Source organism: Oryctolagus cuniculus, chromosome 3, assembly GCF_051225735.1.
Source record: "Oryctolagus cuniculus isolate XC-2025 breed Fujian yellow rabbit chromosome 3, ASM5122573v1, whole genome shotgun sequence".
Taxonomy (NCBI): domain Eukaryota; kingdom Metazoa; phylum Chordata; class Mammalia; order Lagomorpha; family Leporidae; genus Oryctolagus; species Oryctolagus cuniculus.
In genome coordinates this window covers 87,474,861-87,493,126 of record NC_142869.1, presented here as the reverse complement: position 1 = coordinate 87,493,126, position 18,266 = coordinate 87,474,861, and the positions used below count along the sequence as shown (strand labels likewise).

At 35.3% G+C, this 18,266-nt stretch overlaps 1 protein-coding gene across 7 annotated transcripts in view; it reads left to right on the top strand.

The window, feature by feature from the left end:
- Nucleotides 1-17,000, top strand: part of GALNT13 (polypeptide N-acetylgalactosaminyltransferase 13) — a 560,094-nt gene extending 543,094 nt beyond the window's left edge. For 4 of the 7 annotated variants that reach the window (XM_089329139.1, XM_070070866.2, XM_089329140.1 and 1 more), the window contains 3 exons: nt 4,192-4,326; nt 6,805-6,834; nt 10,706-11,778. In XM_089329139.1, the coding sequence (XP_089185265.1) occupies nt 4,192-4,326; nt 6,805-6,834; nt 10,706-10,891 (351 nt within the window). In that variant the 3' untranslated portion in view covers nt 10,892-11,778. Of the gene's footprint in view, nt 1-4,191; nt 4,327-6,804; nt 6,835-10,705; nt 13,486-14,874 lie in introns of those variants that run through there. The other 3 variants (XR_016231545.1, XM_008258589.5, XM_089329141.1) reach the window with 3 other exon arrangements.
- The last annotated feature ends 1,266 nt before the right edge of the window (nt 17,001-18,266 follow it).

The window sequence follows — 18,266 nt, the reverse complement described above, 5'->3', positions numbered from 1 at the left end:
TGCACCCGCATGGGAGACCAGGAGAAGTACCTGGCTCCTGGCTTCAGATCAGCACAGCGCTGGCCGTGGCAGCCATTTGGGGTGTGAACCAACGGAGGGAAGACCTTTCTCTCTGTCTCTCTCTCACTGTCTATAACTCTACCTGTCAAATAAAAAAATTTAAAAAAAATTTAAATAGAAAAATGATTAGATATATCTAAATAGTAAAATGATTACAAAAATGGTTGATTTAATGGTTTTAGGAAGTACAAATTGCTATTATTTCATTCCAGACACCGTTGTAAAATCTAAATTAGACTATTCACTAGTACAAATTTTTAATAAAATTGTAAAACTGTTATGACTTATAGAATTTCCAATCAGTGTAAGGGGCTAAGGAGGTGCATCAGCTTCCTGAAGCTATCTTCACAAATTACCAAGAACTAGTATACTGAAGCAACATAAATTGGTTGTCAAATAATTCAGGAGGTTTGAAGTCTGAAAGCAAGGTATCAGAAACCTAGGAGAGCATCTTTCCTGGCCCTTTCTAGCATTCCATGGCTTGTAGATATATCATTCAAGTCTCAGACTCCCTCATCAATCAAATGGCTCCCTTTGCTCTGTGAGTTTTTCTCTTTTAAAAAAGACATTGGTTATTTAGGATTAAGGCTCTACTCTATTGCAATATGGCCACAATTTAACAACTAATTACATAGGCAATGACCCTTTTCCCAAAAAGCTCCCATTCTGAGATACTGGGGATTAGCACCGCAACATATCATTTTGGAGGACTCAATTCAACCCATAATGGGAGGTGTCCATTATGGAGAAGATTGTAAGATTTTCCTTTTTTCAAAAAATAAGGGACCAGGATTCTGGCTTCAGTGAGCGGACTCCAGGCAGTGAGAGGAATCAAGCCCCATTGGGGTGCAGCCCACCCAGAACCACTGCCAAGTGTTTTGCACATGTTTTTGTCTCCCAAAGTGGGTTCCAAGAACCCTCCGAAGCAGGATATTTGAAAACACACAAAGTTGGCAACCACTGATCAGAGAATGATAGATATATAAAGGATAAATAACTAAAATCAGGTCAAATAATTTCTAAGTCAAAACAAGAAGAGTATGTATATCCTGACTCACACTGAGTTTTTATTATTATAACAAAATTTTTAAATCCTAAAGATAGTTCAGTATGCATACAATATTATTTTGTAGATACACAAACAAATTAATTCTGACTTATATTAATACCACAAACTCATGGGGCATTATGTCCATGTTTTTTGAGAAAAGCTGTGTACCAAATATCTTAACATTAATTAAATTACTTTTTCCCAATACAAAAGCCAAAGCCTGGTAACTTCAGACATACAGGTTTTAAAAATGTCTCTCTCTCTCACTGTCCACTCTGCCTGTCAAAAAAGAAATTCTATAATTATTGATATCTTGATTGAATGTAAATGAGCTAAGGTATTTATTAATTGACCAAAAATGAGCAAAAATTAGAAATTGAGAAACAAAGAATGGAGTAGACTTCTCTCTAGAATTTTCAAAAGGCAAAGTTTCCAAATTATTATGAGAAGCATGAGGAGAATGATCGCTGTGGCCATTGTCATATCTGCTATAGAAAAGTTATGCTGGTGGCCAGCACCGCGGCTCACTAGGCTAATCCTCCACCTAGCGGCGCCGGCACACCGGGTTCTAGTCCCAGTCGGGGTGCTGGATTCTGTCCCAGTTGCCCCTCTTGGGCCCTGCACCCCATGGGAGACCAGGATAAGCACCTGGCTCCTGCCTTCGGATCAGTGCGGTGCGCATGCCGCAGCACGCCGGCCACGGCTGCCATTGGAGGGTGAACCAACGGCAAAGGAAGACCTTTCTCTCTGTTTCTCTCTCTTTCACTGTCCACTCAGCCTGTTTAAAAAAAAAAAAAAAGAAAAGAAAAAGAAAGAAAGAAAGAAAAGTTATGCTGGATGTAGTTGTTCTGACATTTATTTAAAATGGAAGGGAAGCAATTTCAATGTAGAATCTTGTCCTTAGTATTGAAATAACTGTATAATGGTCAAATGAGAAATTTCTCTGGAAATTTTCCTCTCTCAGTATAAGATTCACTAACAGATTCAGTTATTTAACTAAATAATTTTGAAGTTTTTTTTTTAGAGGACGTAACTATCTTTGATCATCTTTTTATTTTTATTTTTGATTACCCAATATTTTTCATTAAAACTATGAACACGAAGGGTGGGTGTTTGGTATAGCAGCTTAAATGCGCGTCACATGTCAGTCAGAGTGCCTGGGTTTGCGTCCGGTCTCCAACTTCTTACTTCACCTTCCCATTAATGCAGACTTTGGGGGGCAGCAGGTGAGGGTTCCAGTAGTTAGGTACCTGCCACCCATGTGCGACACCTGGATTGGGTTCCAGCACAGAGCTTTGGCCTGGCGCAGCCCCTGCTGTTGTGGACATCTAGAGTGAGAGCAAGCAGATGGGACAACTCTATTTCTGTCTCTCTCTCTCTCTCTCTCTCTGTCTCTCTGTCTCTATATGTATGTATGTGTGTATGCATGTCTCAGAGAATGAACATGACAAATGTAAGAAATGTATTTCTGAATTCTATACATGAAGTCTCTAATATTTGATATATTTATATCAAATATAATCAATATCAAATATCAAATTTATATATATTTTTATATATAAATATAATTTGACTAAGTGAATATCACATACTTCTGAATTTTTATATTGTTGGATAGAATGCATAAACTTTGTGAAGAATTCCTTTATAAGATGTTGGCTTCAAAGAACATTGGTTCCATAATTGATTTTGCAACTTCTTCTCACTACTTCTTGTCATTTTCACAGAGGCCCAGAGTCTTCAAATTGCAAAGAAAAGAGAAAAAAACCACAAAATATCAAATAATGCTCACCACAACTAAGAAAATTTATATTATAATTATGTACCTAATGACCCTTATGAAACTTTAATAATCAATGCCATAAATAAATTATCCACCCCAGAACAAAATAACGTAAATTGTTATAGTTTGAATTTTAATTATTTAAGAGTGTGTCCAAGACCCACCTAAACATTTCTAAGATATTGTCAGAATTGATTCAGTAAAACATTGACAAAAACATTAGAAGGATGTATAGAGAGAGGGTAATGGGAACTCTGGAGAAAATAGTTTTTTTGTTTTTTTTTTTTTGTTTGTTTGTTTGTTTGTTTTTTTTGACAGGCAGAGTGGACAGTGAGAGAGAGAGAGACAGAGAGAAAGGTCTTCCTTTTTCTGTTGGTTTAACCCCCCAGTGGCCGCTGCGCTGATCTGAAGCCAGGAGCCAGGTGCCTCTCCTGGTCTCCCATGGGGGTGCAGGGCACAAGTACTTGGGCCATCCTCCACTGCACTCCCTGGCCACAGCAGAGAGCTGGACCGGAAGAGGAGCAACCAGGACAGAATCCGGCGCCCTGACAGGGACTAGAACCCGGGGTGCCAGCACCGCAGGCAGAGGATTAGCCTAGTGAGCCGTGTTGCCGGCCTGAGAAAATAGTTTTACAAATTTCAGAAATACTGACAACATTTAATAAAATTCACATGTTTTTAAGGAAAAAGTCATACTTTTTATAAAAAAAATCATTGTCTATAATGTGGGAATTGCTCATGTGTTGGTGGGAAGAGACTGCCCTTTATCGAGCTGCATGCAGTTTACAAACTTTATTTAACACTTTGTGAGGTTTAAAAGACAAATGTCATGCAGGAAATACTAATCCTGTGATAACTGAATTTGTTAAACTAAATCTTAATCAAAACGCTATGGCCCGGGAAGGCAGTGGAGGATGGCCCAAGTGCTTGGGCCCTGCACCCGCGTGGGAGACCAGGAGGGAGCACCTGGCTCCTGGCTTCGGATCGGCGCAGTGCGCCAGCCATAGCGCCCATTTGCGGGGTGAACCAACAGAAGGAAGACCTTTTTTCTGTCTCTTTCTCTCACTATCTAACTCTGCCTGTCAAAAAATAAATAAATAAATAAATAAATAACCTTGACAAACACGGGACATTGTCCTTGTATTATAATTGAGGAAAAAGACACAGATATGAAGTAGCTTTCTCAAGATCACACAGCAAAGATCATTTGAAAGCACTCAGGAAAGCTTCCACAGATAGATCTACTCTACTGTGAATTGTAAAAAAATATTTTATTGGCTGTGTTTTGTATTTTCAGGTATTTTCTTATACTGCTGACAAAGAAATCCGGACCGATGACTTGTGCTTGGATGTTTCTAGACTCAATGGACCAGTAATCATGCTGAAATGCCACCACATGAGAGGAAATCAGTTATGGGAGTACGATGCTGAGGTATAGCAGTTGCTTCTTTTGCATATTATGTGATCCTTAAACTCATTTATGTATTTCAACAGCATTTGAATCCTGTGCTATTACTTTTCTGCATTGGCAGAGATGTGTTACCTAGCATGAACAACCATATCTGATAACACTAGGATAGAATATTACACAAATGGTTTTTGAGCTAAAGTAGTCCATGGATATATAGCATGAGTGAAGAAAAAATGTTAATTTTATTTGCATATAACTTATTGTATCTAGGTACGTGCCCAGCATATATTAGGCAAAGAGGAAGTTGTGCTTCTCTGAGAGTTTATTATGAAGATATGCATACAGTATACTATTGTTAATATGTTTTATAATCTTAAATTTTACACCATGATAATCTTTCTTATTTATGTTTTTCTACTTGAAAGAAAAATATGACAAGATTAACACGATTTCCTCACTACTGTAATAAATATTGTAAAGGATTCTTTATTTTTTACAAATGCAACACCTTTCAGAATTCGATAAACTGTCCTTAATCAGCTAAGCAACCTCATTTTAATGTAGCACTCCTGTGAGAGAGGAGACGGAGAGAAAACAAAAATCACTGCTGGGGAATTATAAACAGGCAGGATGTAAAAACCAGATCAACCATCAGATGGAGCTAATGAAAAAGAAATACTTCCTCGATAAGCATGCTTCCTCAAAAACAGCTGAATTTCTTTCTGTTCTCTTTGGTTAGGAAAATGAATGGTCATTTGGGTTACGTTTCCCACGTTAATAAGTTCTCGATGATTTATTTTAAAGTTGAACTGAAGTTGATTCTTACGAGATAAACAACATGATTGAGGGAAATGAGTCTCACAGATGCAATGTTCTGTAAAAACCCAACTACTGTGCAAGAGTAACATTTGAAAAACCAAGCTGAAGAATTGTTGGTGCTATTGATATTTTAACAAATTCTTTTTAAAACTGTTGATATCATCTTGATATGCATAAATTTATTGTTTCTTACATTAGGAAAACTTATTTAATTCTTACAGGATTTCAAATTGGTTACATAGCTTTGATTTGGTGATTTAAATCTGTATGTTCCAAAAGTTTGGGGTCATAAAATCTTCTGGGCCATAACAAGCAAACCTTCCTATGTGTAATGTTCAGACTCTTTTACCTACTCAGTATTTTATTCACCATCTTTGTCTAACCATCATTTTTTCCCTCTTCGACAATTATCTGTTATCACTATTCCTTATGCTAAGCCTAGAGAACACATTTAGTAACACATGTAGGAAAAAATGGACCTAATTCTTATAAAAGAGATGTTATTCTTCTCTATGTCTTTCACATTAGTAAACTGAGGCATAAAGTATATGTCCTAAGTTTGTATAAACATGTTTGTGGCACTAAATCCAGCTATTTTTTCTACCACACTATGTTGCCCCACAAGGTAATTGGAAAGTTAAATAATTAGATTATTTCAATGGTAATGTTCTAATGAGCTAAATATACAGAATTATAAATGAAATCATTATTGCTATAGTAGGTTTGCAGTATTAATTTATATTCACATAGAATTTCTCCTTAATGATGGGAAAGATTTTCAACAGTAACTATGGGCTACTTAGAAATTGGCAGTTATAAAACTACTTTGTCACTATAATCTAATGCTTATAAACTTTATACATAGTCATAATATAATATCAAATTGCTTCCCTTTTAATTGAATAGGACAAGTGCACACAGATACTAAATGCTTAGCTTGTGCCAACCATGATTTGAAATACAGTGTTTCCCACTCTCTTATCTAAACATTTCTTAAATAGCATAACCACGAGTTTAATTCACTGTCACTTAATGGCTGGCCTAAATCTGTTTGATTTGGGAACAACCTGAGCATCATTAGCAAAACTGCAGGATACCCATCTGGTCTAGCATCCCTTGAATAAACTAACCAAGCATTTCAGGTCTGTGAAATGCTTACTGCCATAGAGTTAAAAAGGAGGAAAATCTAAATTTCACCTCACTGAAGCATTTAAAAATTATTTTTATACAGGTCTGTAATCCACACATTCTATTTTAATCAGGTTTTCTTACATTTAGTTTGAACATTGCAATTGTATTCCAGTGCTTTTGAAATTTACATTTACTGCAATGTGTGCACATGATCACATTCATTTTGAACATGCAGGCAGCTACATACAGTGTGAGAATCTAATTTTAGATCAGAACATTTGTGCTCAACAAACACTATGCAACAAAGAAAAAAAAGAGGAGGAAAATACTATGCTAAAAATAAGACTTGTTTTTCATGTGACTGAGCAAGTTGACTGAGAAAATACTTTTTTTGAATTCCATATCCATCTGTGTCAAATGTTTCCTAGATTCAAAAATACAGGGAATTTTTTCCAGTAGATAAAATATGCTAGATTGATATTTACAAAACTCATAGAAGCTTATATTTAGACTTTACTTAATCCACCCTCTTTTATTTACATTTATCAGAAAGCGGGTAAATGGGAATATAATTTCAAGGTAAGTAATGTATAAATGCAGCTTTGTTAGTTCCCTGTGTAGCCTTCCTAGTTAAGAGCAGTGGCTCAATTTACGTGTAGAAGGCTGTGTGCTTCAGACAAGTGTTTCCTTCCCATATTCCCACTGACCTGTAGCTGTGACTTCTTTAGAATCAATTAATTGATAGGAATTTCAGTAGAGTAGTATTGCTTATGTAGTTCCCATGTATTAAACATCTACACTTGATTTTTAGACTATTCCTGTTCTACTGACTTCACAAACTACATTGTCAGGAGTTCATAATATTTTAAATAATAACTTTAATATTAATTATTATTTTTCTGTTCTTGCTCAACCAAGCAAATGCTATTATTTTTGCTATTAAGTAAAATATGAGTTTAACACATTTTATCATTATATATAATTATATAATCAATTGGTTTTCTCAGTTTTATTTATGCTTTAAATGTGCCATCTGTGTAATTCTTAAATCAACTATGTGTTCAGTTGTATTTGTTAATTTAAAAATCAAGTTTTTACTTAGTACTTTAAATGCAAAGATCTGATCTAATTTGGCAGTTTTACAGCTCTTATTTTATCACTAAAATTGTTTCCCTAGTCTAACTCCAGTTGATTTTTTATAGCAATTATGTCTTCGGAAGGGTAGATTTAGAATCACTCCATGACACAGCTTGTGTTAGATAGTAAAACATATAAATATGTTAAAGGCAATAATTATAATTTTTTCTTTTGCATCTTAAAATCATATGGTTAAAATTCTGTACATCTTGGGAGTGGTTTGTGGCACAGGGGCTGAGGCTGCTGCTTCAGACACCTGCCTCCCATTTTGGAGTGCAAGATGGAGCTCCAGTTTTTCTCCTTCCTATCCAGCTTCCTGCTGATGCATCCTGGGAGGCAGTAGGTGATAGCAGCAGGTGGCAGCTCAAGTGCCTGGGCCTCTGGCGGCCCTGAAGGAGCTCCTGTTTCCTTTCTTCAGGCTGGTACAGCTCTAGCTGTTGCAGATATTTGGGGGAATGAATTAGCCAATAGAATCATCTCTTTCTCTCCTCCTCTCTCCCTCTCTCTCCACCTTTCAAGCAGATGAAAATAAAATACACCTGGATTTTTTTTTATTTACATTCAAGGAAATACCAGTGCTTTACGTCTCAGTGAAGAAAAGTAATGCTGCATTATAAACAAAAGCCAAAACTAGCTTAGGGTTCACTTTACCCTTTGCATTAGTCAGTATCTTAAATAAAAGTATATCAAGTATACCTAGCAATGAGCTGCTTCAGAGAAACCTGTATATTACAGTGCCTTTGGGATTGAGTAAACCTAATGTCCTCCTTATGATGAATTTGCAAAAAAAAATATGACAAAGAACTGATTTCCTTAATAAAGAACATTTAAAAGAAAAAATTGTGGATCAACTATAAAAATGCACATAAACAGCACTTAATAAGTATAGAGGTCAATGGGAATGGAAAATGTTAATATAAATAATTTTAAACAATTCATATATAAATAAAAATCATGTATATTTTTATTCATGTGTTTATCAATATCACAATAGGTTATTTTAATGACAGCACATAATACTGCTGAAGATGCAATAAAACCAACTCCAGTGCAGTATCATAAAATGTAGCAAGCACAAGAAATGGTAGCTGCAGTTATTGCCATTATTCCTAAATTCTTTTAGCTAGTTTAAAAGTAATTTTGCTAATATGTGTCAACATGTTCATAATGTAATTTTGCTTATAAGAATTATATGTAAAAATCATTATAGTCGTAGATGGGATGTTCAGAGATGTTTCTCACAGAATTCTGTTTCTTAAAGATTTATTTACTTATTTGAAAGCCATAGGGAAAGCCAAAGGGAAAAAGGGAGAGAGACAGAGAGAAAGATATAAATCTTCCTTCTGCTAGTTCAATCCTCAAATAACCACAAACTCTAGGGCTGGACAGGCTGAAGACAGGAGCCCAGACTGAGTTCAGTGTTCCAAGCACTTGGATCACGTTCCCTGCTTTCCCAGGTGCATTAACAGAGAGCTAGATCAGAAGAGAAGCAGCCAGGACTTGAATCAGTGCCCATGTGGGATTATGTCCAACAGGCAGCGTTTTAACTTACAGTGCTGCAACCTACGCCCCTGTCACAGAATTCTTAAAAAACAGCTCCACATTGGGAAGACATTCCTCTCAAATGGAAAAGATAAACAAGTGTTTGCAAACCCACTTTATAGAAATTGGTGATTTCCTAACAATGTGTGTAGATGCCTATAATATAAATCGAATTTAAGGGCAATTAATTAGATTGCCTCAGTTACATAGACACAGTGATAAAATTATTAGAAAATATGGATAATCCTAATTGTTTCTTCTACACAAAATACTCAGAAAAGTCTCTCTTGGCTTTCATGCAAATTAAGATATTAAGTAATTTTATGGATTTTTGTAAATGAAAAATAATGTTTATCTCTATGGACTTGAAATTTCTCATTTTTTTCCTGGTTTATGGTTTTTGGATGTACTGAGAATAAAAGTTACTTGAACTTTTACATAGTTATTCATTTGATAAACAGTTTGTTAGAAAATATTATGAAAACATTTTCTTATGAAACTGGTGTAATATATTCATGCTCTAGGGTCACATTTCCTGAGCATAAGTGCAATCATTTTTCTGTTTTATAAAACTTGTTTTTAATGACACATGAAATGCATTACTCACCAATGCTAATGTCTTTGATGTTAACGTGACATTTACCAAAAAGAAGTCCTTACAAGAAGAAAGATCACTGGGGGTATGGGATGATGTAGCCTAGATATTTCGGAGTATACATAGAAAATTCAGTTTTGGTTAAAAACAAACCACATCTTCTTGACAAATCAAACAATATAGTTAACATTACTTCCAAATAAAGTATGTGTTATAATGTAACCTTTTCGATCTTTAGGAATCATGAATCTACTGTTTTACTGTAGATGTTAAATCTTTGTGAAGGTCAATACAATAATATTGTCCACTATGCTGCCCAAAAGATGTAGTTTAATTTTGATAAAACTAATTTTTTTTGCACTGGCCTTTCACCAACTATCCCAGTAACAAACTCTAGTGTCTCCCATGGGCAGGCACTGAGCTTGCAGTAGCCAACCTGTCTGTGACCTTTCTGGAGCTTATGCTCCTGTGGAGAAAACAAGAAATTAAGAAACAGAAAAAATAATTGCTCAAATTTGGGTTAGGAGAATTATATCAAGAGCCCAAATAGAATTGCTAATTGATCTTTTTTTTTCCCTTCACTTAATTAACCTTGTAATTGACATCTGAAAGTTATAGCAATATACATGTGGAATGTTTATAAACACCACCAGGTTATCCATAGAAAATGTAAGTGAAACCAATTTGACTGTTGTACTGCAGGTGGTAAAGCAGTGCCTTAAAGCTAAACTACCTCCCAGGCTCCTCCCTGTATCCACTCAAGTTTAGGGAAAAAGGATGGGAAGGCCATGGACCATAATTGGAAACCTTCTGGAATAATCTGCAGTTTTGACTATCTGCTCATAACCTAACACATTTGACACTGAAGAGCATTTTATTAGTAGGATGAATATTGAGAATATAAAATTTTCTATCCAAAGTAACTTTGACCCAAGATGTCTCAGCCTTTGTTCTCAAGCCCCTCTATATTCTCAGTCTTACCCACATTTACTCCTACTGAATACCATTGTTGTGAAAGCCACGAAAGGATGCAACTCACAGCCCCATGGATGCAATTATTGTGACATGTGCTTCCGTTCTTATCCAGTAGAAATTGTATGTTGCCCAGGATTGATTGATTTATTACTGCCTTTGTACTTTATTTTGTCATTATTCCTTATTTTCTTTGTCATACAGACTCACACTCTTCTTCATAAAATCACCCAGTCCTGTCTCTCAGTAAGCAAAGTTGCTGATGGCTCAGAACAGCCCACTGTGGAAACATGTAATGATAGCACTTGGCAAAAATGGCTACTAAGAAACTATACAAGAATGGAAGTTCTTAGAAATATTTTTGGGAATACTACTGAGTACATTCTTTAATGATTTATAGAGGTTTGTTTATATTTGGTTTTATTTTGACATTTTTGTTATGTATGGTAATTGAAATCTAGAAACTTCTTTATAATGTCATTAAGAAAAAGATGTTATATACTGCTTCTCCACAGAATTACTTTTTGTCTTTTACTTATCTTTCCATTAATTTGGAGACTATGTATTAAGTACTGTTTAGTCCATACTTAATGAATAAGTATTTTCTAATTTTTAGTTTCAAATTTAGATACATATATTCAAAAATATAATTGATGGAATTTATTATTAAACATTGGCTGTTTTTAATGAACTGTAGTTGTGTCTATATAACAATAGATTTTGTATCAGAAATGAAAAATATTAACAAGCAAGCTAACATAATCAAAAAATGGATTATTTTGGATCACTGAAAATATTTGTTAATTTTTATTAAAATACTTTGGTTATATGTAGATATAATTCTAAAATTTATAATTATTTTAATTTTAAAGAAAAAATGTACATTATTAAGAACTAAGATGTAATTTTCAATAACTTTGTGAAGATATTTCTCAGCGATTTTTGTGGTATTGGTTAAGTGATATAATGATAACAGTAAGCCTTTTTTAAAATTCTACCTTTTATCTCTCACTTGTATGACTTGTAACTACCTTCTCAGTAAGTAATAAAATGAGTCATTATTCTATGCAAACCAACCAATTGATATGCAATTCTTATGAATACGAAAAATAACAACATGTCCTAGGTTTTGGTTTTAAGGGATTTATTATCTAATAAATAAAGGATTTTATGTAGTCCCATACCTTACAATGAAAAAACATGGAAGTGATGAATGTTTTGAGTTCAGATTAACTAGTTCAAGATTTTTTAATGGAGACACAATTGAATTTGATAGCCTTAAGTCTGGTTGTAAGGCTTGTGACAAAGTGGGGACTAGAGATATGGAGGGAAGAACAATAGGAGTATTGTTTAGATTAGACCTACATTTGAGAAAAGAATATTTTGAGCATAACAGTTGGAAAAGTCCAGATCTTTTTCACAAAGAGAACTTGAATCCAAAGCAATTTGCATATATTCCCTGGGTTTCTTTTCAAAGCAAGCATACCCAGTTGTGCAAAACCTGACAAGATGTTTTTAGGCTTAACTAGACATTTAATCTCAGAAGTGTTTAAAGAGTTATAGTGTTTATAGGCTTCTGGGGCAGAGACCACAGCTTACTTCTCTAAGCAAAAGAACTTAGAACAGTTTCAGTAGATCTTAGAAGCTTCTGGGAACTATACTTCACCCCAGGTGACAGCCTGGTAGAAGATTACAAGATCTAGATTAGGCAGAGGTGCAAAATCTCCTATCCTATGCTCATGGAGATGGGTGTTACCTACTGGAGCAACTCCATAGGCATAGGTCTTGGGGACCCACTGATGTATCAAAGTGGCAACTGTTTTTGCACTCAGAGAAGCAAAAATTTGACTCTCAATCAGGTATTCATGTTCTGTTTATCAATCAGAGGTCATTGTTATCATAAACCATGTTGCCTAGAAACACAAGTAACATTTCTCCCCTTATCATGTTGCCAAGGGATCAGAGTTAGAGGATTGACTAAAGGTCAAGGTATGTAAGTAGAAGGGAAAAGGATGTTTGTAAGCACCTGTGTAACAAACTATTTTCTGACAAAGTATTTGATTCCTCAGAATGATTTGGTGGCTTACCCAACAGCTCACAGCTAATAAATGTGGGGTACAGGAGTTCATACTTCAGTCTATCTGAGCCTACAGTAACTGATTTTGTACTGCACTACTTCAAAGCCGAGAACTCTTTGGTTGTTATCATTGCAGCGACAGATTTTGGCTGTTAGTGAGTTCTTTCAAAATAACTATTTTTTTTTTAGAAAGAGCAATACTTGGGGCCAGTGCTGTGGTGTAGCAGGTAAAGCCACTGCCTGCGGCACAGCATTCCATATGGGCAGCTGGTTGGAGTCCGGGCTGCTCCACTTCGGATCCAGCTACCTGCTGATGTGCCTGGGAAAGTAATGGAAGATGGCCTGGGTAGTTGGGCCCATGCACCCACGTGGGAGACCTGGGGGAAGCTCCTGGCTCTTGGCTTCGGATCCTCCAAGCTTTAACCATTGCAGGCATTTGGGGAGACAACAAGCAGATGGATGGAAGATTCTCTCTTTCTCTCTCTCTCTCTCTCTCTCTCTCTGTCTCTTCCCACCTCCCTCCCTCCCTCCCTCTTCATTTGCCTCTCTGTGACTCTGCCTTTCAAATAAATAAATAAATAAATAAATCTTTAAGAAAAAAGCAATACTTACTAGCATTTTTAAATTATAATTATTTGTGCAGTTGATAATGCACACTCAATATTATCTTTAAAGAAAAGTCTCAAATACCCATATTATTTTTCATACAAGTTTAATGATTATCAAAGCATTCAACTACTGTGCTGTATAATCAGATTTGAACAAGAAAAGCTTTTTGGAATAACTCAGTGTGTAATAAATATATTTGATTTGTGTAAAATCATTCATTTCTTTTAAAAAAGGATGAAACAGAAGCATACAATTTAAGTGGTTTTTATGAAAGAGAGTAATACATGAAGGACCTCAGGTACGTAGCAAAAATGAAGAATTTTTGTTCATTTTAACTAGAACTCCTTAGAAAAACATACTGTTTTTATTTTGCTGTATATCTTTTTCCCCCAAAGCTGACTGCTGGTTATATTTCTGGCATCATAATTGCCTTTCTTTGACTGTTTCTTTTTCTTCATTTTGTAGTGTAAATAGCTGGATTCCATGTACTCAAAGAGCAATAACAAAGCCTTCGTTCTTGAAATCCCCACATTTAATAGTGTTGCTTTGTTAATTTCCTGGTTGTTGTCTATTAAGCTTCCTCCACCACAAGCCTATTTCCATTCCACTATTTCTCAGAACAGTGTCGTCCAGGGTGTTGCAGTCCTAATGTAAACAAACTACAATGCTCTAGCTGGTGTCTCTACCACTTTTATTTCACATCCCTGCATTCATTTTCATCCAGACTCAATGTATTATTGAGAGACAGAAAGAAAATATTTTATGTACCCTTAAATCTGCTTAATTGCCCAAAAAATGGTATCTGGAATAGTTCTTTCAAGATATGCCTGAAAACCATCTCTCAAACATTCAAAAACTTCTCTTTTGGTTGGGGAGTTGTCTATATGCTATGATTAAGTTAACAGTAATATATGTTTTGTATATATTTAATTTGTATGTATGAAGTATAATAATTTAAAATGTGTACTTGAAAAGTCCAAAGGCCGTGATTTCAAATATAAATGAGAACTCCAGTGAGTGGTCATGTATTGAGTGGATAACATGGTACAATTATTAGTATTATGAAGAAAATAATACAAAGAATTTAAACATGTATAATCATCACAAATTATTTATATTTGATTTGCTATATGGTGAGCATGATATCAAGTAAGGCAGATCATTTGTTGCTGTGGTGTCCTCTCTTCTACAATGAATGTCCTACATTCACAGATATTGTGGCTTGTTGAGTATTTTGAAATGGGAACATCTCTAGCATTTTTGTTCATTTGGGTCACAGCTGTGACATCCATTTGCATATTTACCAAATGGTTACTGAATAACACATGCCTAAGAAAACTAAGCTTTTGTGAAAGTGTGTTAATTTTTTCAGTCCTTAACTGAACTCCAAGCTCACAAATGGGCCTATTGCAAAGGAGACTGAATTCTTGGCAACACATGATAAATGTGAGCTCATTTCTTTAACTATTTGCAGACATGGGTGTACTGGACAATGATGACTCAGTAGCGGTTGAAGTTGCTTAATAATTAATTCAGAGACTCCTGTGCACAGTTCCTCATAAAAAAACATTATAGTGCATTATACTAAAAAAGTCATAACGGATTTTTTAAAGAAAATATTTAATCTTTTATGCTAATGAGGTTAAAGATGAAATAGATCATACTGATTACTGGTTGTCTTTTACAGAAACTCACCTTAAGACACGTTAACAGTAACCAATGTCTTGATGAACCTTCTGAAGAAGACAAAATGGTGCCTACCATGCAGGACTGTAGTGGAAGCAGATCCCAGCAATGGCTACTGAGGAACATGACCCTGGGGGCATGAAGACCTTTTCTCCCAAGCCATGAAAGTGTCTACACTTTTGTTTTTCCATTCTTTCAATTAGGAGGAAATATTAACTTTGCTGAATTGAAAGTTTTAAAAATCCTTTTAGTATTATAAAACACAGTTGTTTATAATTCATTTTTAGGAATGTTTATTTCCCTACTAAAATTTCTATCTGATTGAAGAAGCACATAAAAATACAAATAATAGCAAACTGTTATTAAACATCAGAACAACTTGTAAAATGAATTGTGTTTGCTTTAAAAATCGTTATTGCCCTCACTCAACAAATTTAGTTGGGGATTTATTTCATTTTTTCTTGTCATAGTGATTGAAAGAAAGATAGTGTAAATGCCTTATAAAATATCTTCATTATGAAATGCCAATTATTTTACAGACTTATTCTCTCTACTGAATGCTCATGGACAAATACTGAATTTATATGTCAACAATAGGGCCAAATGTTAAAGTATTTCTGAGAAGTGAGTTCATTTTAAAAAGAATGTTACTTCCAGATATTTGTACCAGGAAAAATTAAATTAGATGTTGAATACCTAGAGTCTTCACAAAAGCATCACATTTAACCAAAAAAAGAGAACAGGAATTTGACAAGTCAATTTAAATTACATGAAATAAGAAATTATGAGGCATTGAGGGGGAGTAAGATGAAGCTAAGCTACAACAATTATATCACTGTAAGAGATACTCTGGTTGGGTTGCAAGCATTCATAAAACGGACAGAAGCTGAACAGTTTTGCTCCCAGAATTGATACAGGAAACCCAATCTCTAACTCCTCTCCTTGTCTCCATAAATTATCCCTTCTTTTATATCTTCACTCTAGAGAATGTGGTTTATCACTTATATTTTGTGGAATTGTAGATGAAGGATAAAATTTTATACTAATTTTTAACTCTTTTGCTTTTAAAGATTTTAGTTATGTCATTGTTATCATTTAAATTTTATATTTAAAAAAAGAAAATATGACATCAAAATGTCATTGTTGTTGTACAGTATCCAAAGTTCTCAACACCAGAAGAAGAACCTCAATGCACATTGTTTTTATTTTAATTCAAGTGCTAGATATCATTTTCCATAAATGGTGGCCCAAGAAAAATAGTCATAATTAGACTACCTACCCATGATGTTTTTCCAGCTTAAAACCTTTATGCACAAAATACATGAGCAGAAGATGTGAAAAGGAAGAAAAATCTATCAGTGAAATTTCTTAATAAATTTTTCTATTTCACAATAGCTAAAATGCCCATGAAGTTGCTTTATATATGTGTTTCATTCATGTAAATGCACTCAACAGCTAAGAGAAATATAGGGAGTGTGGGTGGGAAATGGAACCACTGGAACAGAAGATTCCATTTTTTGGTGTTTATCTTTGATTAAGAAGCTCTTATGGAATATATTAATGTTTGCCTACATACAAATAGCCTATATTTATCTCAGCTTCATAATGAAAAGCATGGCCCTTTCTAAAGACCAGTAACATTTTGAATGATTTTCCCAGCTGGTATTCCTTCTTTTTGCTCTCTGTTGGTACAACTGTAGAGGATTCTACAAACTGGAGCATTACAAGTTTGCTCCTTGAAATGTGGACATTTCCCAACCCTGAGGTCTCTGGGAATTCCCAATCAAAAATTGCAAGCTAAAGTGTGAATGTCACAATACGTTTCTTGAGGAGGGAGTTTGTAACTTGCATTAAATTTGTAATGAAGGCTCTGATTTCAGGGAGGTACCCAAACCACTGCCTTGAATTGGTAGTGGCATCTTAAGTCAACCATTGCCTGACTTAACCCCATTTTCCATTTGCACTCTCCGTGTCTCCCCTGTTTTCCTGTGGTCATAAATAAAATTAGGTAAAATGTCCTTGCACACAGTTCTTCTTTAAACTTAAAATGATTAAACTTTCAAAGATTCTTTCATACAGTATGTTTTTCTTACTGTTGATTTGTCAATAAATGCACGTTGTCTATACAATGCTCAGTAACAAACCATAAAAAAAAAAAAATAGCTGCTCATTCAGCCAAAACTGAATTTGAAGCATTTCAGTCATATATTAAATATATGAAAGTTCATGTTGGTTACAGTAAAATAGTATAGGAAAGACTAAAACTGCATGAGTTTCATGAAGAAAAGAGTTTTCAATGAAAAATCAAATTGTTTGGACATATGCCACTATGGTGACTAATAAATCGAAGATAACATAAAATAATATAAAACACCTCAAGCCAGAAATCAATGATTAACGTTCACCTTTTTAAAAATATGTTTTGTTCTCAATACAGAAAAGTAAAACCACAGTTGGATTCACAGTGCATTCATCTTATATATTTCTTCCAAACGGAGCTTCAATAGGAAATGTTTCAAATTATTTCAGATCACCTTCTTCCCCATCTTGGTTAATGCAACTCCAACGTTCCAATATTTGATTCAAAAATTTAAGGGAACTTTTTTTTTTTATTTGACAGATAGATCTAGACAGTGAGAGAGAGAGACAGAGATAAAGGTCTTCCTTCCGTTGGTTCACTCCTCAAATGGCCGCAACGGTTAGAGCTGCGTCGAATCTGAAGCCAGGAGCCAGGTGTTTCTTCCTGGTCTCCCATGCGGGTGCAGGGGCCCAAGCAACTTGGGCCATCCACCACTGTCTTCCGGGGCCACAGTAGAGAGCTGGACTGGAAGTGGAGCAACCAGGACTAGAACCCGGCACATATATGGGATACCGGTGCAGCAGGCGGAGGATTAACCAAGTGAGCCATGGCACCGGCCCTAAGGGAACTTTTAATTCCTCTTTTTCTTGACACTCATTTGACCACTAGTAAATTCTCTTGATGCTCTCTTTGAAATATAACCAGAAACCAATGGCTTGCCAACACATGCACTGCATGTCATTTTAAAATCTTATGCTTATAAGTTGGCTAATTTTCCCATGCTTGTCCTGAGCCGTCTTTTCTCAGTACAGCAGTCATACTGACTCTTTTAAACATGCATTTGATGGTGTCACTTCCCGGCTCACAGTCTTCAAAGGACTTTTCATCTCCCCCCAGTGGCCTCCAAGGTCCTTGTGTGCTGCACCTCTCCATACCTGCATCCACGTCCACCCCTCCCCCCCCACACACATGATCACATGCTTTTGTTTGGCTGAGTGGTTTTCTTTACTGTATCTCTTATCCCTCACCATTCTGCCTTTTCACACATCCTGTTCTGGCTCCCAATTCACTTCCTGCCTTGTTTTGTTCCTTCT